Source organism: Hylaeus anthracinus, unplaced genomic scaffold (assembly GCF_026225885.1).
Source record: "Hylaeus anthracinus isolate JK02 unplaced genomic scaffold, UHH_iyHylAnth1.0_haploid 3, whole genome shotgun sequence".
Lineage (NCBI taxonomy): Eukaryota > Metazoa > Arthropoda > Insecta > Hymenoptera > Colletidae > Hylaeus > Hylaeus anthracinus.
The window spans coordinates 5,268,188-5,291,471 of record NW_026535284.1 but is presented as its reverse complement, the minus strand read 5'-3'; the positions used below and the strand labels follow the sequence as shown (position 1 = coordinate 5,291,471).

The window sequence follows — 23,284 nt, the reverse complement described above, 5'->3', positions numbered from 1 at the left end:
AAGTGTTCGCACAATTCGAGCAAAGCCACTAAATAGGGAGAGCCCTTCGCCCTTGCATTATACAATGAGAAGTTAACGAAAAAGAAAGGAAAGACGAAGAATCTATTAAAGAATGGGCTAAACGAATAATGAATTTGAACGAGGCTATTGCGGAATGCAACAGGGAAAAGATGAAAAATGAAGGTATTTTTCACTTCCCGATTTATAGGGAAGTTATTGTTTTGTTTTAGGTTTAATAGCAAACCGAGGAGGTTTATCTAGCATCGCCTAGCGTACCTTTCTTCAGGCGATAGAGCATTTTAACTTGGACGCGGTAGCAACTCGAAAACATAGGGTTTTAGCAAAAAATGTTTCAGACAAAAGTTTCATGATTCCGAGGGGAGCAGGTAATGGAGTTATCAATTCGATTATAGATGGCATTACTTAAGATATTTCTTCATAGCGGCCATTTTTTTTTAAATGGAAGTCGATTTTTTGTCATATGAAAATTGTAGCTGATATTAAGACGAAAATAACCAATTTAGTTTTTTGTTTTCATTCGTGTCATTTTTGGACGAGTTAAAACGCTTATAGTTTGTTGCTTTCCGAACTCAATTTATTTATTGCATAATAAACGACGAATAAAAGCACTGTTCTGCGATTTACTTGCGATGCTTATTTGACTGCTCGGTTATTCTTTGTTAGGCAAGCTTTTATTCTTATCTTAGAAACTTGATATCAGTCAATTATAAGTGTGCAAATCAACAATTACATGTTGAATTATGATAATTATGATGTAAAATTACATTTATATGCAGAGAAATGTAGAGAATTTAGGTTTCGAATATTTTTCATGACAGTGGCACCATCTAGCGACAGAAGATAGAAACTATTTCACGACCAACTTGAACGGTTTCCCGAGACATGGCGTACATTTTTCGTTACGTTAGGTGATTTGTTCAAAAATAAAATATTGACAACTTGAAATTGACATCTTAATACATATCTGTATAAAATAATGGTTCAATTTACTGTTTAGTTTGTTAGAAATGATCACTTGAATTTCGTAGCTTTCCTGTTAGTAGGCCCGGTTGTTATATCGTTGGCGCAAAGGTGCCCCTGGTATGCAGTAGCAGACACTAGCCTGTTTGTCGGTACGGTTGTCATTTCCTAGGCGCTGAGGTGCCCCTTTCATATGGCAACCCATGCTAGCCGGTTTGTCGGTTTGGTTGCCATCTCGTAGGCGCAGAGAGGCCCTCTGTTTGTCGGTACGGTTGTCATCTCGTAGGCACAGGGTGCTCCTTTTATGCGGCAATCACTAGTAGCTTGTGTAATCTATTGTAATGTAAATGTTGGCTGCACTTAAAATTTTTGAATTTCTTTTGCATAATCCTGTAAATTTTGCTGAGAAAAATTCGAAAATGCTAGTTTTAAGGCGAGGAATCCACTAGTTCAGAAGTTTGACTGACACTTTCGACGCCATATTGTCTTGTAGCCATACCCTCTGTCGGTAAGACAGATTCTCGGTGATGGCGGACTACATTATGTATTACTTTTATATTGTTATGCCTATTTTTTAAAACTGTCATATTTCGAATTAACAGAATTGGTTTGGGCCTATTTTCTCGTCGGGGACGAATTCCTAGAGTACGAATTCAACTTTTGAATTACCTGACAAATACCAGTCACTCGTCGAAATCTACAGACTTACGTAAAAAAAACTTAAAAATTTTGGGTCCGCCAAAATAAAGTTTAACCTAAATGTTGAATGAATGTTTATATTTAAACCACTAGGTATGTTTGTGTGTTTTATAGTTGTCAGTTATGTTTATCTATTTGTGTTAGTAATTTATTGATTAGTCATTCAATTTGTATTGCGATTTGATTTTTTCTGATATATAGCGTGTTGTCTTGGAATTTTGACAGTTTTCGACGAATCTCTAAATAAATATCCTTACACTTGTGTGTCGATACGGTTGTCACCTCGCAGGCACAGGGGTGCCCCTTTCATGCGGCAACCTAAGCTACCCGGTGTGTCGGTTTGGTTGCCATCTCGTAGGCGCAGAGAGGCCCTCTGTTTGTCGGTACGGTTGTCATCTCGTAGGCACAGGGTGCTCCTTTTATGCGGCAACCACTTGTAGCTTATTCTTCAATTCGATTGTTGTCTCGAAGTTGCCGTGAACTCGATCATACAACGACTATGTGGATAAAATAATTCGTGAAAAATTAATTGCAAATGTAATTGTATCAATCACTACTTTTTTTTTTATTAAAAATCATAATCAAATAATAATTTCAGAATTTTATTATAGAAAATATATCGTTATTAATACTTTCTGTATTTGAGTTTTGTTTTGACTAGTACAGTTGAAAAAGAACCACTTTAACGTTCAACTTGTTTATAATTGTCAGTAATCTGTTGAAAAGCGCACGTATAAATTTCTCTCTTCTTAAGAGATGATAAAGTTACTATACATAACATCTGCATCAGGGCCGGCGTTAGGGTCGGGCAACCGCCCGGGGCGTCAGATTTTTGGGGGCGTCCCAGTCCAATGTAGATTAGTAAAGCTGCTATATATTGTAGTTTAACAATCTTTACAATCTAGCTACAGATTCATCGTTTGATATTATTATCTTGTCTGTTTTTCTTGAAAATTTTAAGCCTCTGAAGGGGCGCCACGATAATCTTGCCCAGGGCGCCAATATTGCTAAAACCGGCCCTGATCTGCATCTTTATTGAGAAAGATGACTGTTAGATAAGTTATATGTAGATGACTATTCATTTCAATGAAAACGATTTAAACAACCAAAAGGAACTGTAAATATTTTCTTGCCTAATAATATTTTCTTTGTATCAGTTCAAATTTTAAAAAATTGAAACATTTCGTAGTTCAATAATGCACTTATTATTTTACAATGTCGCAAATGTTGGTAACGTTATGCAAGAGTTTAAAACTATTAGAATGCCTTTCTTATAACCGTTTTGCAAGAACATTGCAAGTGGGAATTACCGATCGCCATAACAAGAAAAATGAACACTCCAATTAGTTATTTAATTGGGTTACAAAAACTTACTTATTGAATATGGCAATCAGTACATAGATTTTGCTTCCAGAATTATGCGCATTTGCGGTACTACTATACATCATTACATATGACATTCATATAAACAAATATATAATTTCAATTAACCCTAGCTTTATAGTTTCTCTATTTCAATATCTTGTTCTTTAAACATTACTAGCGAATAGTTTACACAAGACATTTGCTTATCATACATTTAATTTAAGTGCTGTAATTCCTGAGTCACGAATGAAATGAATCATCAGAATCGCTAAACCCTTACATTTGTAATTCAGTAACTCCTGAATCATATAACAATTATTTATTGAATCAATACTTATTAACATTCGTTATTTTATTTCTTATTAGTAGTATTAATAAATAACATTGTATTCCGCTTTCTGAATATAAACTTAGGACGTAAACCAAAAATAAAGACAATTGGCGAAGAAAGTCTTCAGATTTCACTTATCCTAACAGAATTCAAATCGCCTTTCTTCGAATTTCAATTGAAACTAATCTTAAGAGAATACAGTCGTTATCTTCTTTCGTTTTCCTTCTTTTAACTCGAAGACCGACAATATTATGCGCTAACATTTTATAGAAAGTCCTCCTAGTTAAACAATTAATTGGAAATAGATGTTATACATAGTGGACAAGTCTCGTTATAATTATTTTTTAGATTTAAATCAATATTTCACTCGTGCAGCTTTCCAAGCCACACTGTTACGCAAGCTTTACTTTAAAAAAGGATTCATGTGCAGCAGAATGCATATCAAGGCTTTACAATTATTTATCGAGAATGAATGACAGTAAAAAACTATAAAATACGATCAAACTCTTGATACAGTTTCCACCGTCTGTCATACTGTTTCATTCACTACTCTATTTATGTGTATCGCAACGGATAGCATAACTCATAATGTATGATTGTACACGATAGATTATTAGACAAAGTTCAAGAACTTAAGATTACGTATTGGTGTACATAGGACAACAATCATATTCCACGGTTGATGCCAATTACAAGTATTATGAGTCATAACGGTGTTCACAAAGTAGAGTAGTAGAGTATCAGATACCGATCAGGACAAAATTGACTTCTTTAAAGAATAAAACGAATAGATAAGCTTTTAAATAGAACTGTCAATGAATTAAATAGAATCGCCATCCTCCCATCAATTTTAGATACCTTTGTCTGCGTAGTAAGCTTAGACGATAACCTTCGAATGCAAACTTCCATCAAAAGCCGAGTATCTTTGGCTACTTCGGGTATGTTTATTTAAATAATTATAATATAGTAATATTGTACAGCTTGAATTAGAGTACAGGGTGAATTTGAAATGCAACTTCCTTTCACATCATGCGTTGCCCATTCGACGGAGCATACTGAGATGACTGATTCGCTGAAGATCCTGTTGGCCCTGGAGGACCATAGGGTCCTGTCATAGAACCAGTTTGAGGTGGATATCTGTTGCACAACATTATCAAATATGTTTATTTGTCAACTGCGTTTCATTAAGTATCACATTAAACTTTCAAATTATTTTATCATAATATTATGTTATCGTTAGATTCATTCAATAACGATGCCTATGCCAAGAATATGTTAGTGAATCTAAGAATACTGTAACAAAGTAGTGGTCAAATGCTCAGTAATGATATATCGCTGTATCAAATACAGGGTACATGTATTCTATATTTAAAAATGTTTTATAAAGGTATAAGATATGGTGGCAAATTTTAATCGCAGTAGGACTCCATTTATTAGAACTTGCAACGAAACTGGATGGTTCAGTTAATGGATGCATTTGAATAACAGTGGTAAAAGAGAAGTATAATATGTACTTTGGGTAATTAGAAGAAAAAGAAGTATAATATATCCCTTGTGGGGACCTTGTCGTAATAACAAAAAGGTGTATGTAACCTTGCATAAATAAAAAAAGGGGCATTTGACGAACCTTGTCTTAACAAAATGGGGGTGTATATGTTTTCGGCCGCATGTTTAACTGTGAGTGAACAGTGGACATATTTCATATCTCGCAGGGTTGAGCTGGTTTAGGAGTCCGCTTTGCTGGGCGTGCCTTGGTCACCGCAAAAAAAAAGGTCTGGGTTAGTGGATTTAAAAAATGAAGAATAAAACGAAATTTTAGCAAAATCAATAGTGTGTGATGGCTAGATCTACGAGGAAATTATCTTATATTTATGTTTGTAGTTAGTAGGTTAGTAGGCCTGGGTTAGATCTTGGTTCAAATACAGCGTAAAGTTTTGTTCGGGCAAATGGAGACCTACTGTGGTATCAGATCAGATCATAGGGTGCTTTAGTCTAATCCCCAAGTGTAATCCTCCTATAGAGCAATGAAAGAGTACAATATTTCTCTGTATAGTTAGCTACAGTTTTAAAAGAAGATTTTGCTTCTTCGCCCAGCGTAAACTGTAAATATTGAAATAGTGGACACAATGCCACCACTACAGTTGTCACCATTATATATATTTAAATTGTTACGTATCTACATTTTCAATAGGAATTTTAAGACACTTATATTAACACATACCCTTGCTGAGAATAAGGGAGGCTATTATGTTCAAGCACTGGTGGACCCTGAGAGTGACCAGGAGGATGCTGATGTGGTCCTGATTGCATGTGAAAATGTTGGGGTAATGTCATATTTGGCATGCTAGCAGGCCCTATGTATTCGTTCGTTGGATTGTTGGTACCATATGGTACAGATGAACCAGCCCCGATAGAAAAAGAAGGTTGATGAGGTGGAGGCACCCCGTTAAATATCTATCAAGAAAACGTGTCGTTTTAAGTATCGTAACTAGAAAACATTCCCTGCAAGCAACATTAAACATGTACACACAGCAGAGAAACCTGATCCACGCTACCACAGATGCCGTAAAAGACGAAAATAAAACTGATAACATTGTCTGTGTGAAGTTGGCAGCTCACTTTGTGGAAGTTCATACACAATTAAGACTTATGACTTCGTTTTCAATCATTCTATGGGTCCCGTTCAATTAAACTAATAGTTCTATCAATTAGTAACATTGGATCATTTATTAAACACTTTTAAGTGCATGTAACCAAAAGAATAACTATAAAACCACAAGAATTCTTGGATAATCACCTAAAATTATTTAATAAATTACTCAATAGTTCGTACTGATAGAACTATTAGTTTCATTAATCAGGAACTATAGAACTATCGAAAATGAAGTCAGAACTCTTAATTATTTATGAGCAGACTGTGAATCTTTATGCTAAATAAAATCTTTGCAAACGTGTCTACAAAAATTGGACCTACATAAAAATGTATTTTACTCTGAAAATGTTATGGTATAACCTTTACTTTCAATATTTTTGTATATTATTGCATACTGTGTGCATTTTCTAGTTTCTTCCACATTCCAATTTACTATAAATTCATAAAAATCCACAGTTTATTTATGAGCTTCCACAAAGTGAACTGCAAGTTTCACACAGCTAATAACATTGCCCAGCGCTATCAACAACCTCGATAGGCTGTAAGTATTCAATTTCTCCTGTTCTGTGGTAATGCGGACAAAGTTTTTAACGCTGAGTATGTTGACGCTTACATGTGGTGGTCCTGGAGTTTGAAATTGATATGGATTTATATGCGGTGGCATCTTGGGTAAGGTGTAGCTAGACGATGTGGGAGGTGGAGGTTCTCGCATCAACGTATGGTATAAATTAAGAGCATCCACCAAATCAGAACTTAACTGAGTCAGCTGCGCGTGCCTCCTGTCCACTTTCTCTAAAGCTGCATCTATCAGCGGTCCCATCGCGGTCACTTGTTCTGTACCATTAATTGCAAATATAAATACGATAAATTAGATGTATAGTTGAACGATTCTCTGAAAAATCGGACAAAGATACGACCTCGAAATCTTCAATGTCGATCTTTCATTACATTCTGGTAAAATAGGATAAAACAAAGAAAAAAAATCTTTATTGAACCCTCTAGCTTTGTAATTGGCTGAGTTGAAATCTATTCAACTTATTTATTAATGTGGAAAATTAATCAAGAAACAAAATTAAAATTACATTTTTCGTTGGGAATTTTCTGAATTTTTAAAAAATGGCAACATTCTTTACTTTCTGTTGAAAAAACTAGAGTATCCAACGAGGGCTCTTTTTCTTTCTTTTATCATATTTTACTAAAATGTGATAAAAAATCGACATAAAAAATGTTGAGGACGGATCTTTGTCCGATATTTGAAAGAATCGGTCAGTTATATTACAGTATTAATATAAAGCATTACCTTCCAAGTCGATCATTTCTTGTGGGTCAGATGTATCACACTGAGGATCGGCTTCGTGCAGCAAGTGTAGAAGTTTATCCATTTTTCTTTCATCTATTTCAACTTCGATCACTTCTGGCTCCCTCTTTACCGTTTTCACTTCTACTTCTTCAGCAAATTGAACCATTTTTTTATTACTGTGTTCTAACTCTGTGTATAAATTTATGTATAACGTTTCGTCATTGATTATGCGTAATTTAAGATATATGGAGTCTTACTTGTGAACTGTTCAGGCTCTACAGATAAATCTGCAGTAACAAAATTCGAAGGAAAAAGTCCTTCGCCTCTGTGATTGGTGCCTTTCCACCAATTTGGATCGGAGTCATCCAAGATGTTAACTGAAATTTAATCATTTTATTCTAGCATATATATATTGCATTAATTTTGGTTGTAACTAAAATATAATTCCTTCGAAAGAAATTTTACAAAACTTCATTTGATTCTTACTTATTTCTCCAGCTAAAAATGTTAATTCGTTATCTTCTGCTGCCTCAAAGTCATAGAGAGCACGAACCTTCCTGCCTTCAGAACTGCTGGAAGTACCAAGAGCAGAACTTACGTTTGGGTATAAACTGGTACTCTTCTTTGATGCTGGTGAACTATGCGAAGAGAGCACTTGACTCTGTGCTTTAGTTTCCTTAAGTGAAAGTTCTATGGCTGGAACGGAACACAATTAATTTAATACTTATCGATAAACAAAATTAACAAGTATTTTTAAATATTTTGAAATACCTTTTGCAAGATCTTCCTCTTCCTGTGAATTTGTTACCACATTTGGATTTTTACGCAGTAAGCTTTTCTGTGGATTTCATACAAATTCAATCATTTTAATATTTATTTATCTATCTTCCTGTATATAATTTTTAAGGTTTCACGAGACATAATCGACACTGGGATAGCACAGCGTACTCGCAATCCTTACAATGAGAAATCAAACAGTGCCAGAACAACGAGATAAAATTTATACTTTGTAGCAAGCATTTTAATAATATTCCAAATTATGTCTCAACAAAAAATAAATAATTTATAAAATATAATCTAATGTCGTATACAAATATTTACATTCAGTTCCATAAAATAATTATTTGCTCAATGGAAGAAAACAAACGAAAGACAATAGAACATTAATAAAAGATAATGTTATCTTGTTACTGACTATTTAAACTCAAGATTAAACATAGCAATACATGTCTTATAAATGAATTTAAAAATAAAGGAGCTTACCATATCTGAGAGAGTAGTGAACTTGTGACCTTCGTTTCTCAATTTGTTGTACAAACTTGGAATTAAATTTAGTTGAGGATCGCTTTTGAAATCACCTTCGGCCCATTTTTTCAAAAGACCCTTTGTTCTTTCTGCTATCTGCGGCTGGGAATGATTAACTAACTTTCTCAAATCGTTCTCAAAATTTCTCGATGCAATTTCCAGGTGAAACGTTTTACCACAATTGCTTACACACGCATCCAACAACTATATGTAAATCAATTATTAACATTAGGTATCAAAGCATATTTCGAAGACTGTTATTTCAAAGTAGGTTATTTTACAAAATATACTAACTGTTAACGCTTGTATAACAATGTGTGGATCGGGAGAATACAGTCTTTTGACAATCGATCGTAAACAATCCTTTGCACTTTGAGTAGAGGTTCCTACTTTGTCACAGATATCCATTATCTTCCCCCATTCTTCTGACATATTCTTCTCGCTAGTTGCTTTCTCTATTGCGACAAGCCATAATGGTGAAAATATAATACATAATGTAGTATAAATTAATAATTACGAAATAATATTTCAGTTTTTAATAACGGCTTCGCTATATAATTTATATGGTTCTTGGTACTGTATACTAATTCAATTGTTATGATCTATTGTTTTTCAAATCATTCACTGAAATCAGAGATTTTTATTTCAATATCCCTTATCTTGCTATTACTACAAATTAAAGAACAGTACATGCATAAATTATTGCTACATGCAAATTTTTTCATAGAGAAAAAAGACAGTGAGGAGAATAAAGTAATTTGTAAAATATGGAATATTAATGCTTTATGTTGCACTATAGGTGTACAAAATAAAAGCATTCATACTGATTGTATGCAAACTAAAATCGAAGATACTTTTGGCAACCACTAAGCAAGAATTAATGTTCGAAATGCCGACATAGACTTCTCTGCTTGCACAAAGGAAAAACAAATGTTTATACATTGCTTTGCTAGAAAGAACTGTTCACAACTTGTTTAATAATTTCACATAACACTAATCAGTGAAACACGGCTGAATACTTGTGTAACCATCGAAAGATGACGATAATGTAAAAATTTTAAAGAACATAGTCCTGGAATGGTTCTAGAGAAAAATTAAGGGAATTATTAAAGATTTACTGTTATCAACAGCCATATCACAGGTTATGTGTTACAGGAATTTGAATCGAGCCATGTTATTGTACGTGGTCAGCAAAGTGTTAATTGGAGGTCAAGTGTCAACAACCGCTTGGTGAGTCCGTTAAACGTAGAATCCACGATTTAAGGAAGAAAAAGACGAGGAGAATCGCAGAGGTTAACGAACTAGCTGTCACCAGAGGAAACATTGACTTATCGAGCGAACAACCGATCTGGAAGAGTAATTATAAGCGAATTAAGGCTAGGAACTAGGTTTATCACTCACCGACGTCAGCGTCGAAAGGCGAGGAGTTCTGGAAAAGACTCATCTCGATTCCTGGATTCGACGAAAGAGACACAGTTACGTCCTGTCACGGAATCGCGTTGCGTTTCCTCTTGCGCATCCAGCTGATATTTACTTACAAACACAAGACCGAATGACTAATAACATTCTAATCTACCATCGAAGGACATCTTTCTTTCGACCTGCCAAAAAAGCTCGATACTATCGAATCGCATCTCGAGCCAACGTCAAACGCGAACATTTAACGTCACCAATTTTCTTATCAAATGGTACATCGATGGTAGTGGTGTGGGAACTCGAAAGAAATTCTATATACTCGATGTTTTTAATGCGAGAAATGATCGAAAATGTTGAATATTTGGATAATTTGACTTTTAAGGGAACATATTGAAATGAACGTCGATAATCGATAGATCGAATGACGTTATTGAGGTTATACTATCGTCATCTTACGAGAGAAGTTTGAACTACTTTATCTAGATTATATTTATCTACCAATGTTAATACAGATCCGTGATGGCAGATTTGGGTCACGCTTGCGCATGCGCGCCGAGAAAAGCTGAGCGCGCAGTGCTGTAGCTATAGGAAACAATATATGATCCCATAGCAACGATTGGCGCCAAAATCATGAAAATCATTTTTTTAGTTATAAAAAATTTGTTTTGTCTGTAAAATTATTTTAACACCTATCTCTATGTTATAATTTATCCACACAATATTATTGTAGAAGTATTTCCAATTTTCATTTATAATTCTATTTCTCTTTAGGGCGACTAAGGGCACCAGTTTTATGGTCGTATTAGATACTTTACTGACGCAAAAATCAGTGCGCATGCACGACTGGGAGCCAAATCTGGCATTACGGATACAGATCGGAATCTGGGCCACTCAACTTAAATCTAATTAACGATTAACGATCGCGAGTACTAAATGTAATTGTAGGATGGGAATTATATTGCAACTGCGAAACGTAATTCTAGCTAACCATTACAGAATACATTCTGCACAGTTACAGTTATAAATAATATTTGCAATTAAAAATTCGAGTTGGTAATTAAACAAGGGATTGATAAGTTACCATACAATATATCAACATTCCTGTAAACATATAAAATGCACGATTTCAGAAAATTTTATATATTTTTTGGTCGTAGTAGATACGTCACTGACGCTAGGAACAGTGCGCATGCGCAGGTCGGAGTCACCTCCTTTCGCCGCAATTAAAAATTCAATTACAACATTTGCAATTAAAAATTCAAGTCAGGGCTTAAACAAGAGATTGATAAGTTAACATAATTTTAGAACTTTTTCGTACATTGCTGTAAACATATAAAATGCATGATTTCGGAAAATTGTATATATTTTTTGGTCGTACGTTACTGGCGCTAGAAACAGTGCGCATGCGCAGGTCGGAGTCACCTCCTTGCGCCACGGCTGTGAATTGGCGCCAAGATTTAAACGAATTTGAACAGTTTCGCGTTGAAAAAGTTTTGAGAATTAAGGATAAGTAAACGGAGACTGTTCGCAAGACAGCAAAAATTCTACAGAAGGGTGAGAAACAAAAGTATCTATTGGATATATTTTTAGATATTCTAAACTGATTACAAATTAATGCAATTAATGTTTCATGACTTGTGTTGTAGGCATTCGCAATCATAGGCTGAGGTCTATTGTTTGAAAGGCGTAGTTTTGAGAATATGGACAATTATGAAAATGTAGTACACGTTATACCAAACTGATGTCAACCTGCTATAGTTGAGGAAAGATTAAAATTTTTTTGATTACAAAGGAAGTTATGAAATGGTAAAAACTTATGCTTCTTTAAAAAGGTTTCACTCTCCTTTGTTTAAACACCTCTAGACAAATCCTTAAAGTAAATTTAAAACCGTATTGGTTTGGAATGAAAACTGTGACTTCTGGAATATAGACAAACAGCTACGTCTAATGGTGACCTCCATGGCAGCTGATATCTTCCACATTTTCCTAGGAAATACTTCCAAAAAATTTCAATATTTACTTGAATATGTGTATAAAATGTCCTCAAAGTTTCATTAAATTATATACATTCCCTTCTTGCTAACAAAATTCATGCAAATCACTAAAAAAACATATTCCTAAACCTATTTCTCCCCTTAATAGGTGTATCTCTCTTTAAATTAATAAAGTTGTCAAGTGTAATAAATGAATACTTCAAGATCAAAACTAACTTCTCTGAATCAATGAATGTAAACTAAAGAACGTATACTACTTTTAAAACCATGTACCTTCAACAAAATTGCAATATTACTTTAAATATATGCATAAAATATTTTCAAAGTTTTGATGCATTATATATATTTCTTCCTTGCCAAAAAAATATACTGATAACTCAAAAAATGTGGTCCCAAACCTATTTCTCTAAAATATCTACAAAAATATATGATCCGACGCCATTTATAATATTATAGAATAATATACTTGTTAAATAAGTAACTTTTATGATCTTCATTCACTTCAATTTATCATAAAATCACGTGCTATGGTATGTTGACGAGCTTTTGACGTTTCCATCAGATGATGTAGTCCAACATGGCCGCCAGCAATAATACATTTTTTATTTTTTTGTCCTCCACAACACAGCACCGTTGTCGTCTATCGTTGTCGCGGCGGTACTGAAGGTGGGGTGGAGGTTACATTGTTATGTTTAAACTTTCCACGATCCTCCCTTCCACAAAATAATGTTGTCATGTTATTGGTGAAACGAGACAGTGCATAAAGTCCAAGGAGGTGATTACGACCTTGTACAGTTTCAAAAAGCCAAGGTACACTTATGTTTCTACATACATTTCTTCGTAAATATTTGATAATAGTGCGATTAGCTTGATTCTCCGACATTTTCAATTCTCTATTACAATCTTCACCTCTTCGTTTAGTGTCCAAACAAATATTCTTTGTAGAAATGCAAGTCATATAAATAACATTCACACTTGTAAACTATAACCTGAGTATACTGGAGAGTTTTCTAATACATTCCATTAGTGTTTAACTATTTCTGAAGCCTCTCTTGAAAAAATCTTTATCGCCAATTCATATCTATCACAAATATATCCATGTTTATGAACTATAAACATTTTACAACTCAATACCGACTCTATTATAAATATCATAAGAAGAACTAAAAAAGAATTTCATATCTATCTATTCTTATGTACTATTACTATTATTATTACAAACTTTTAGGTTCCACTCTTACCAGACTTTCTAAAGCTGAAGCGCCTATACGTTAACTATACATAATGGGTCCTTTAATAACAAACATCAAATTCAACCCTACCTTTCGTTCTCTATGTACATGCGCAACCAGAGCATTTTCTACCAATGTAATGCTAAACCCTAAAGACGACGCTAAAGAAGTTACGCTGAAATATTTGGATGGGAAGGATAATGGTATTGTAGTCTTGGGATTAAACCGGCCAGCCGCTCGCAATGCGCTTGGAAAGAATTTAGTCAACCAACTGAGCGATGCTATTTCTTGCATCAAAGAAGACACAAAGTTGAGAGTGCTGATCGTTCGTAGCTTGGTTCCAAAGATATTCTGCGCCGGTGCAGATCTACGAGAAAGATTGAAGATGGATAATTTGGAGGTTTCCAATTTTGTTTCTTCGTTAAGAGACATTACCAATACCATAGAATCGCTACCGACTCCTGTGATATCAGCTATAGATGGCATAGCTGTTGGCGGAGGATTAGAATTGGCATTAGCTACAGATATTAGAGTCGCCGCAGCGGAAGCTCAAATGGGTCTCGTGGAAACAAAATTGGCTATTATACCAGGGGCTGGTGGTACACAGCGGCTTCCAAGAATAGTTGGGCCTGCCAAAGCAAAGGAACTCATTTATACATCGCGTATACTCGACGGTGAAGATGCCATGGAGATTGGTTTGGTAAATCAAGTCGTTCCACAGAACAAAGAAGGTGATGCTGCTTACCAGGTTGCTCTATCCATCGCCAGAGAAATATTGCCTAATGGACCGCTTGGAGTCAAGTATGTATCAATTATACATCAAATATGAAAATTAGTTAGAAAGAGATACATAACAATTTTTATGTAATTTATGCTCCGACAAATGATATTAATTTTTTATTTTTACTGTATCATAGGGTGGCAAAAGTTGCGATATCAAAAGGTTTGGAGGTATCCATCGTAGATGGACTCGAAATCGAAAGGCAATGTTACAACAAAATTGTGGACACGAAAGACAGAATCGAAGGACTGACAGCATTCGTAACGAAACGTGTACCTGTTTATCAAGGCATATAAAACCTGCAATAATCGACGTGCAATGCATTTTACAATTTTATTACGCTTAATTAACTAATACCAAGAAAGTGCATTTCTATACTGAAGTTAAACATGGAAACGGAATATTCTTTTATTATTGTTTTCTAATATGACTAATTTTACTATAGGTACGTTTAGAAAATATCGAACATATTTGCATTTATAGGAAGTCGTATAGTCATTGTACGAGATGAGTCGATAGTATTTCCCATCTCATCGAACAAAATTATTTTATCGACTCCTACGTAACGAACTTGCAATATGAATGGTACTTTGAAATATTTCATACTCTACTCTTCTTTTGAGAGAAAATTATATGTATCATTTTTACCTTTTGTTAAACTTAAAATTTGTATAAAGTATGGGTGTGAGTGTGAGTATAAGTGAGGAAGAGGGGAAATATGTACATGTATATATATATATATTTTTGAAAATAATATTACTATATTTATAATAGCGACTTTTATTTCACCTCCTGCTTTTATAAAAGTAATATGCAATCGAATCAGTACGAATAATTTTATATTATTATTTTACAATTAAAAGTAAACGTACTGCTCTCAAACTACTCTGTTTATATACATCTGCTATATTTATAATACCGATTTTTATATCACTATTTGTTCTGCAAAACTAATTTGCAATCGAGTACTTTTATATTTTTTATTTCCTCATTTTTCATACAACATCGATAAAATATTTAAATGCATCTTAAAGATTATTTTTATCAAAACTTTGTTGATTGATATTTTTCTTTTTTGTGCAACTGAACTTTAAAAATAAAATCATCGAATTTTAGTTTTACAAAAATAAAAATATTTAATTTTATTTAAAAAGACTGGGATCGCTTGCAAAGTCTTTGATGGGAAATTGCACAATGTATAACATAAAAACTGGAATGATCAACAGTAAAAAAAGGCTGATAATCATGTAAAACTGAACCTTGAGTATCTTAAGTAAAATATTTCATCCGTTTGATATAGGATGAATTAAGCACATTGCATGGGAATGGCGAATTGTTCTTTCTCTTTGTTTTCTTTAACGAGCGCCATAAGAACATTCAGCTGATTGATCGTATCCTCTGGACAGGTCACACGATGACCAACAGTCAAGTCGCTTTCATAAATCTCATAATCATTTTCACCTTCCATTGTTTTATCTCCAAAGAAATGTATCTCATCATAGCCTTGAATATGTCTGAGGCAGTATGTCTTGTCCCATCCAATAGGAAAGATGTCGAAAGATATTTGACCTCCTATATATACAAGTTAATAAAAACTATCTCTATTGTATCATCATTGGAGCAATAATATTTAATATTACAAGTTTTTCTCAGAACTTATCCATCATTCAACAAGTACAAATTTTACTCACCGATACTATACGTTAAAGCAAGATCTGGAAATTGTTTCTTGAGAGCAACGATGAACTTTCGACGTATTTGGTGCTCGATATCGTATTCGAAGAATTGAAGACGTTCTTCTAGGGTGCAATTACGACCAACGGGTGATACATTGATTATTCCTTTTCTGAATTCTATAAAAGTTCCACGTTTGAACGGTAAATGTAATTCAGATATGTATTTCAAGCAGAAGTTTATCAAATCCTGCAATGCTTCTTCGCCAATATTACTTTGAATCGTCTGCAACAAGAAATGAGCTTAATTTAAACAATTTTATGATTCTTTCGCAAAAGTTTCTGATTTTATCACTCACCTCTGTGGGTAACTCTTTGCCATCTTTGAAAGCAATGAGCCCATTTTCAGCAAAAACATATTTATATTTATCGAATATGCTTTTACCACCCAACTGCTCTTTGATCTTGTCTAAATCTGATCCGCCAACTACAGCTACATCAAATTCGTTCCGAACAGTCTCCAAGAGGAACTTTTCAACGTGTGGCTTGATCGGCTAATAAAAAATTCAAGATATAATTGGAAAAATAAGATTTCCATATTTTGTAACAAAGAAAACATACTTGTCTAGGATTGGTTAGCGTGCCATCCACATCGAATAAACATATTATTTTCTTAGACATAGTAGAATAGTTTAATCCGATGGATCTGCAAACATTATATTTTTAATTAGTTTTTTAATTTAAAAAAAGAAAACTGTATGCAACAAATTCAAATACAGAAAAACATTAATAAAAAGCACTCAAAAATATACGTTCGAAATTAATACCAAAAACTGTATATTAGATTGCTATGTCGTTTTTAAAATTATGTTTTGTTAAAATCATATTGTATTTCTTTCGGTCTGAAAATTCATTAGTCATTTTCTCTTTAGTCTCTCGTATGCTTTCATCTATAATATTCAATATCGATATCAAAATATAAAAATTTACATGATTCATTATTAAATATCCTATTGCACTAAACTTGTTTTCGATATCCTGTACATTTAAAAGGGTGAAGTACTAAAACATTCCTCCAGAAAATCAACATTTTTTTCCTTACAAAGTAATTTAGGAGCATGCATATCGAATCAACTCTGGCAATCCTTGAATTGTAAATATATTTTACAAAACTTGTAAATTTCATGCTACGTACAACGAGTAACTTTAATGTTTGGATACTTATCAATCTTTACTTTGTTGCTTTGGAATCTTGTCTATGTTAAAGTAAGAAAATCACGACTCTAAAAGTACTTCTTTAGCAAATTGTAATCAATAGATATCGATGAAACTTGTTTACTTCAAGAACATCATGATTCTATAGATTCTTCTTCAAGAATTTATGATCGATAGATATCGATGAAACTTATTTGCTTCAAGAATATCATAATTCCAAAGATTTTGTTTGAACCATTTGAAATCGATAGCTATTAATGAAACATATGAATATTTGCTTTAAGTACACCATGATTTAACATATTTCTCTTTAACAATTTGAAATCCACAAACTTTATATTTTTGTCAATTAGATTGATGATTTAATGCAATATGTACTTCAATTATTTTTTATCCCAGTTACAAAGAGACAAAGTAAAAATTGTAAAATGTCAGAATATTAAAGTTACTCACTTTATGCTAAAAATTAATACCAGGAACCGTCGCTATGTTACTTTAACTATTAAAAGTGCTGCGGTTCGAAGGGAGTATGCCGTGTATTTCTAAGTCACGTGCAAACCTATTCACATCATTATATATTAACAACCTCCCCCCTCCACGGTTATTATGACAATTCTCTTAAACAGATTTTGAAAGATTCGACAAATTTCTTTTTATGAACGGAGTGACAATTTCTAGATTGATGAATAGGAGAAGAGACTGACGGTTTGAAATATGTTTGAAATTTACCAAAATTGTAAAATTCATCGCTAATAATTCGACTTTCGCGACACGTCACTTGTGTATCATAACCTATTTGTCCAAGTTGCGCTGTATGGATGTAAAACGAAAAGAAAATACACGAGCATGCACGACTATAGCAAATATATATTTTACTCCAGTAAAGCTATAGTTTCTCCAGCTTTCACCAATCTTAAAATGAATCCAGTATTGTGAATGAAAGTACAGAAAATAAATAGTACCGAACGACAGTATATTGCAGTATATCCACTGATATCCACGACGTGGCCAGATTAACGGGTTCTTCGTTTCGTTACTATCTGTTGAAATCGAGATGATAAAGAGGATTTGGAGGAATAAATTATATTGCTTTATCTACCTTATCTTATTAGAGTTACGCAATTTAAATGCAAACATCGCGACGCCTAAAAATGCGCTCTTACTTTTGGGTAAAATTCGGTCACTATGGACTCGTTATTAAGTTTCATTCGTATTTTATTATTATTAAATGAAGTTTATTTGCTTTAAGAACATTATGATTTCAACTAAGGCTTTCAGGTGTAGGGTATGTTCTTTGGATAAAATACTCAGATATTTCTAACAAATAATGATCTATCTCTTACCAAAAAATAAAACCAAAAGATCAATTGTTGGCAAAACCCTCTCTCTTCGTTCTCAAATTCATCGATGTCATATATTTGAAGTCTCTGTACAACTCTAATCTTATGCATTGTAAAGATGTTTAATTTTGGGTTTTTCTTACCGATGAAACTACAATAAATAATGCCAGCTGAATTCACCAATTCTATCGATAATATGAACTATTGTATGAGTATATGTACCTTAAAAGACCCAAGCTATGATAAATACTACTATCAATGGATGCTGAGACAACTGTTCTCCAACTGTCAAGTGATTCTCTTGGATTCTATGCTTTGATTTCTTTTGATCCCATTCCATGTGCCTAGATGAATCGAAGGAGAGAATCCAAGAGAAACTGCTCAATACATCCAGAAGCCTCTGTTAATAATGAACATAAAAAATTAGGTCAAAAAAGGCTTGAATATCTTAATTTAAGGATAATTTGAATACGAAATTAGGAAATGCCTCGATAATAGATAATAATTAAAGTTCACAGGTTAATAATAAGATAAGAAAAGCGATTAAGAAAAAACTCATTAAACAATCTGAATTGTAAGTCACACGAAACAGAATTGCAAATTGCTAATTGTATTTTTATAACAAATATAATTCATGCAAAAAATACGACACCTTTTGCGAATCTCTTTTTTTCATATGGTTGTAAATACGAATCTCTTTCTAATAAAGATATAATATCGACGTGTCGATCCATGAAGAAGTTTTTTATCTAAATATGCCTTACACCTGCAAATTTTAGTTGAAACCTAAGAGCCTCCGATGTCTCAATTTGTGAATGATCACTGTAACAATTAATTTAATTTTTCTACAGCCGATGATGGAGGGTTTGAAATGCGATCCTATTTGAATAAAATTTGCCAGACACCTAATTTAGATAATTTGGCAAAAGAAAGTTTGCTATTTAACAATGCGTATTCTTCCGTCAGCAGCTGTTCACCTAGGTACAGCTTCTTGAAAATATTTTAGAAAGTGTAGTACGCTTCGTTCCACTTGCAAAGAAGTGTAATACATAGTATAGTATATGTATAAGTGTAGTACATAGAATGTAGGCGTCTTTTTTGCATTTCACAATCATTTTTATAACTTTCTCAAAATTTCAGTCGTTCCTCTTTACTCACCGGTTTACCATGTCATCAAAACGGAATGTATGGTCTTCACCATGGAATTCATCACTTTAATTCATTTGAAAATGTGCAGAGCTTACCAAAAATATTAAAGAAAAATAATATACGGACAGGTATGTTTATATAAATTGTATAATAATAATCACAAAGCCTAATTTATAATGTTTTTATATGTTTCGCAGGTATTATTGGTAAAAAGCATGTAGGACCAAACAGTGTATATCCCTTTGACTTTTCGCAAACAGAAGAGAATAATTCTATACTTCAAGTTGGTCGCAACATCACTAAAATCAAACTTTTGGTGAGGGAATTCCTCTCCAACAATGACACAAGGTATGGATTTATTGTCTTTTATAACTTTTGCGAAAGAAGTATAAAATTCAGAGATATTGAAATTTTGGCCAGCAACTTTACAATATATATCAGCAAATTTAATAGCATAAGTAGTTCGAATAGAGAAACTATAGGAACTGTACAAACTGTACAAACTATACAACACTATACAATTTATATAACAAACTATACAAACTAGCAATAGCAAACTTACTATCGTAAGTAGTTTGAATAAAGAAAGAAGTAGATAAACGTTAGTTCTGAACTTTTCAGGCCCTTCTTTTTGTATGTTGCATTTCATGACCCACATCGTTGTGGTCATTCTCATCCGGAGTATGGAAACTTTTGTGAAAAATTTGGTAACGGAGATGTTGGCATGGGTAATATCCCTGACTGGTATCCAATATACTATCAGTGGGATCAAGTGAAAGTTCCTTATTTCGTTCAGAATACAGAAGCTTCTAGGCGAGACATTGCTGCTCAATATACAACTATTTCTCGGTTAGATCAAGGTATTCTTACAATCTAACAATCCCAGATCTTTATTAACTCAAAAGTGAAGCAATATTCTTTTATTATAAGAACAAAATGTAATAATATAACTCTTCGTTCAGTTTCATTTACAAACATTAAGTTCTTGTCGATACACTGACTACATACACAATTTTTAGATTGCATGATGTACCGACTAGGCCTAATTACAATGCTACAGGGTGATCCGCTGTCTATTGTGTCTACTAGCAAGCAGAGCACCCTGTATATATATTAGTTTTCTAGCTTTATATTTGCATGTGTAATAAAATGTGATAAAAGTAACGTGTGAGAGAACTAATGACAGAAGATTGAAATTTTAAAGGCATAGGTTTAGTTCTGAAAGAACTGGAAAGCGCTGGTTTTAAGGATAACACATTAGTGATCTATACGTCTGACAATGGTATACCATTCCCTAATGGGCGAACAAATTTGTACGAGCCAGGTAATATTAAAACCATTTATTACATGAGATTAAAAATTACTATATAAGAATATTTAACTTTTTACCAAACTGTTAGGTCTGGCGGAACCTATGATGATCAAATCACCAATCCATAATCATAGAAAAAATAGCGTAACATATAGCTTAACATCTTTATTGGATGTTGTTCCAACATTATTGGACTGGTTCGATATACCCTATAAGAATCAATATTCATTCAATACGAATGAAGTATTTCCTCTACAGTTAACAGGCAAATCGCTTCTTCCTCTTCTCATCGAAGGTACACTTAGTCGACAAGCTATTTACTTTCACGATTAAGACATGTTTTACTATTAATTTATTCTCGATCTTCGATGCAGAGCCAATAGAAAACAACACTGCTATTTTTGCTAGCCAGTCGCATCATGAAATTACCATGTATTACCCCATGCGTGCTATCAGAACCAAAAGATATAAACTTATACACAATATTAATTACAAAATGCCCTTTCCCATTGATCAAGACTTTTATGTTTCTCCAACATTTCAGGTAATCCAAAAAAAAAGTAAAGTTACAATATTGCATGCACTTATTATTTCCACTTACAAAGCGATGTTTATACTACTTATGTAATCATTGTTTAAATTTGTTATATTTAAAGGACCTCTTAAATAGAACCAGAAACAATCAACCACTTATGTGGTATAAAACATTACAAAGTTATTACGAGAGACCCGAATGGGAATTATACGATTTAAAGTATGATCCAGAAGAAAGAAATAATATTGCCTCCAAGTTATTTGTAAAGGTAGATACCACAGGAAATGTATGAATTTCAGAACATGTAATTTACTCAAACCTTTCGTTTTTAGGAAATATTTACTGATTTACAAAAACGATTATTCGAGTGGCAGAAAGTAACAGACGACCCATGGCGTTGCGCACCAAGAGGTGTTCTCAATGATAAGACTAAATATTCTCAATGTATGCCACTTGAAAATCTTCTTTAAATATAATATACCTAATTCAATTTTTGCAATGAAGATTTTATATCAAATGTATTATAAGGACAAATAAAAATCAGTTTCGACAGGACCTGTTAACTACACAAGGTTGGTTATAATCAAACAGTGAAAGGACTACAAATAAATGAGTATTACCAGACATTTTCTACGTTCCTTTTACCAATAGTGCTACACTCTTTTTAAACTAGGATCGATTTCACTTTCTTCCTATGATACATTTTATACAAGGTGATTCTGTTGCTACTGTCTCACAAAATCTGACATGCAAGCATTGCAACTATAATTCTGTTTGTACATACGATGGATAAGAGAATGACAGCTCCGCTTGTAAACTACAGAACCTCACTAAACTCTAACGTTACGTTTGAAGTTGTTTAGCAACAGTATCGCCCTGTATATAATTGGATTTACATACAAAGTTTTGGAGTTCACTAATCGATCAGGACATATTATATAGAATAATTTATTAAACTTATGTGGACATCGATACTCAATTAATCTAATACTTTCTTTTAAGTATACTTGCCGCAGTAGTTTACAATGGAAGAACAGTGTGCGGCATAGAAATATTTTTTATGTCTCTGACCCGATGGTTCAAAAGTATCTCGTTCAATCGATGAACATACGTCGACGACTTATTTGCGGATTTTTCTACTGCTCTTAGTTCTGTCGAGATTTCATTCATCTAATGCACAAGAGAATCGATTAAAATTAATAACCAGGCATTAATAGCGACATGAATTTTATGTCGATATTAGAGTGATGTCTTACATATTTTTTATATCCCAAATATCTGTTGTACTTTTGATTGTTATTGTAAATCTGTTTGACTTGTACCATGAAGACGAGACACAGTAAAAGACCACCGAGCAATACGAGCAAATTTGTGTTTTGGAAACTGCGTAAAACGAGCATTACTCGTCTAGGTTACGATTAGAGGTTAGAAAATTTGATCGTCTGGCAAAATCTCGAGAAAAATATATTAAAAAAATATTATTTATTCAAATCTATTTATACAAATATTAGGAACTTCATGTCACGTTATTATAGTTAATCATCCGCGTGAACTCTAATCAAACATCGTCGAATGTATATTGTGTACTGTGTATAAAAGAAATTCACGTAGCATTGTTGTACAATTGTTAGGTTGCGTGCGTAAGTAGCGTAAGTTAGTGGGGATAGAAACATAACGACGCCATCGTTGTTACGGGATCTGCTTGTGATTGGCTCCCGTTCGCGCATGCGCGTCAAGAAAAGCTGAGCGCGCAGTCCTGTAGGCAGTGATGAGTAAAACCCTAGGCCTCGAATTAATTTGAAGTTTGTCGATGTGTTTGTCTCATTTCCTTCTTTAGAAAATGTTCAAAAAAGGAAACGGGACAACATATAGGCAAACTTGAGATTTATTCGAAGCTTACGGTTTTGCCCATCACTGGCTGTAGCTATACAGGGTGTCCGAAAACTGTAGCTAAGACGATTCTGAACAACAATTTCCTTTGCAAAAATGTCGGTGGGGGCTTA

General features: G+C 33.5%; 4 protein-coding genes across 11 annotated transcripts; 2 read left to right on the top strand and 2 right to left on the bottom strand.

Moving 5' to 3' along the window:
- Positions 1–3,018: 3,018 nt before the first annotated feature.
- On the bottom strand, positions 3,019–10,947 carry LOC128893661 (signal transducing adapter molecule 1). Of its 3 annotated transcripts, XM_054154794.1 has the most exons (11): positions 10,036–10,947; positions 8,929–9,089; positions 8,593–8,838; positions 8,101–8,167; positions 7,816–8,025; positions 7,587–7,706; positions 7,330–7,518; positions 6,643–6,863; positions 5,598–5,830; positions 5,004–5,126; positions 4,299–4,513 (listed from the first exon to the last, which is right to left on the bottom strand). In XM_054154794.1, exons 1-10 carry the CDS (start codon positions 10,076–10,078, stop codon positions 5,048–5,050), a joined length of 1,569 nt encoding a protein of 522 aa, XP_054010769.1. In that variant the 5' UTR covers positions 10,079–10,947; the 3' UTR covers positions 4,299–4,513; positions 5,004–5,047. The 3 variants fall into 3 exon arrangements, with proteins under 3 accessions (XP_054010768.1, XP_054010770.1, XP_054010769.1); XM_054154793.1 differs by lacking the exon at positions 5,004–5,126 and having other exon boundaries at positions 3,019–4,513; XM_054154795.1 differs by lacking the exon at positions 5,004–5,126 and having other exon boundaries at positions 3,019–4,513; positions 7,330–7,476.
- A 1,767-nt stretch (positions 10,948–12,714) lies between these two features.
- Positions 12,715–14,828, top strand: LOC128893668 (methylglutaconyl-CoA hydratase, mitochondrial). Its single transcript, XM_054154810.1, has 3 exons — positions 12,715–12,854; positions 13,273–14,077; positions 14,194–14,828. The coding sequence occupies exons 2-3, from the start codon at positions 13,329–13,331 to the stop codon at positions 14,351–14,353; spliced, it is 909 nt and encodes a 302-aa protein (XP_054010785.1). The 5' UTR covers positions 12,715–12,854; positions 13,273–13,328; the 3' UTR covers positions 14,354–14,828.
- A 294-nt stretch (positions 14,829–15,122) lies between these two features.
- LOC128893669 (uncharacterized) lies at positions 15,123–22,959 on the bottom strand. 5 transcript variants are annotated; one of them, XM_054154811.1, is made up of 6 exons: positions 22,538–22,959; positions 22,293–22,451; positions 16,352–16,436; positions 16,090–16,284; positions 15,749–16,016; positions 15,123–15,629 (listed from the first exon to the last, which is right to left on the bottom strand). In XM_054154811.1, the coding sequence occupies exons 3-6, from the start codon at positions 16,409–16,411 to the stop codon at positions 15,364–15,366; spliced, it is 789 nt and encodes a 262-aa protein (XP_054010786.1). In that variant the 5' UTR covers positions 16,412–16,436; positions 22,293–22,451; positions 22,538–22,959; the 3' UTR covers positions 15,123–15,363. The 5 variants fall into 5 exon arrangements, with proteins under 5 accessions (XP_054010786.1, XP_054010788.1, XP_054010790.1 ...); XM_054154813.1 differs by lacking the exons at positions 22,293–22,451; positions 22,538–22,959 and adding an exon at positions 17,908–18,970; XM_054154815.1 differs by lacking the exons at positions 22,293–22,451; positions 22,538–22,959 and adding an exon at positions 17,675–17,817.
- On the top strand, positions 17,544–21,905 carry LOC128893662 (N-sulphoglucosamine sulphohydrolase). 2 transcript variants are annotated; one of them, XM_054154797.1, is made up of 10 exons: positions 17,544–17,650; positions 19,137–19,266; positions 19,426–19,562; positions 19,632–19,782; positions 20,056–20,294; positions 20,639–20,758; positions 20,835–21,041; positions 21,121–21,290; positions 21,403–21,549; positions 21,614–21,905. In XM_054154797.1, the coding sequence occupies exons 2-10, from the start codon at positions 19,157–19,159 to the stop codon at positions 21,749–21,751; spliced, it is 1,419 nt and encodes a 472-aa protein (XP_054010772.1). In that variant the 5' UTR covers positions 17,544–17,650; positions 19,137–19,156; the 3' UTR covers positions 21,752–21,905. The 2 variants fall into 2 exon arrangements, with proteins under 2 accessions (XP_054010772.1, XP_054010771.1); XM_054154796.1 differs by lacking the exon at positions 17,544–17,650 and adding an exon at positions 17,978–18,114.
- Positions 22,960–23,284: the final 325 nt, after the last annotated feature.

What these genes read in the sequence shown, in the direction of transcription:
- LOC128893669 (XM_054154811.1), bottom strand. Translation starts at nt 16,411, where the DNA reads ATGTCTAAGAAAATAATATGTTTATTCGATGTGGATGGCACGCTAACC. An exon ending in CGCTAACCAATCCTAGACAA is followed by an intron (nt 16,285 to 16,351) that starts GTATGTTTTCTT and finishes ATTTTTTATTAG; the next exon opens with CCGATCAAGCCACACGTTGA. An exon ending in TGCTTTAACGTATAGTATCG is followed by an intron (nt 15,630 to 15,748) that starts GTGAGTAAAATT and finishes TTGTATATATAG; the next exon opens with GAGGTCAAATATCTTTCGAC.
- LOC128893668 (XM_054154810.1), top strand. Translation starts at nt 13,329, where the DNA reads ATGGGTCCTTTAATAACAAACATCAAATTCAACCCTACCTTTCGTTCT. An exon ending in AATGGACCGCTTGGAGTCAA is followed by an intron (nt 14,078 to 14,193) that starts GTATGTATCAAT and finishes ACTGTATCATAG; the next exon opens with GGTGGCAAAAGTTGCGATAT.
- LOC128893662 (XM_054154796.1), top strand. Translation starts at nt 18,000, where the DNA reads ATGATAAAGAGGATTTGGAGGAATAAATTATATTGCTTTATCTACCTT. An exon ending in TATTTCTCGGTTAGATCAAG is followed by an intron (nt 20,295 to 20,638) that starts GTATTCTTACAA and finishes GAAATTTTAAAG; the next exon opens with GCATAGGTTTAGTTCTGAAA. An exon ending in CCTCCAAGTTATTTGTAAAG is followed by an intron (nt 21,550 to 21,613) that starts GTAGATACCACA and finishes TTTCGTTTTTAG; the next exon opens with GAAATATTTACTGATTTACA.
- LOC128893661 (XM_054154793.1), bottom strand. Translation starts at nt 10,078, where the DNA reads ATGAGTCTTTTCCAGAACTCCTCGCCTTTCGACGCTGACGTCG. An exon ending in TTGTTATACAAGCGTTAACA is followed by an intron (nt 8,839 to 8,928) that starts GTTAGTATATTT and finishes ATTTACATATAG; the next exon opens with TTGTTGGATGCGTGTGTAAG. An exon ending in CTCCCTTATTCTCAGCAAGG is followed by an intron (nt 4,514 to 5,597) that starts GTATGTGTTAAT and finishes GTTGTGCAACAG; the next exon opens with ATATCCACCTCAAACTGGTT.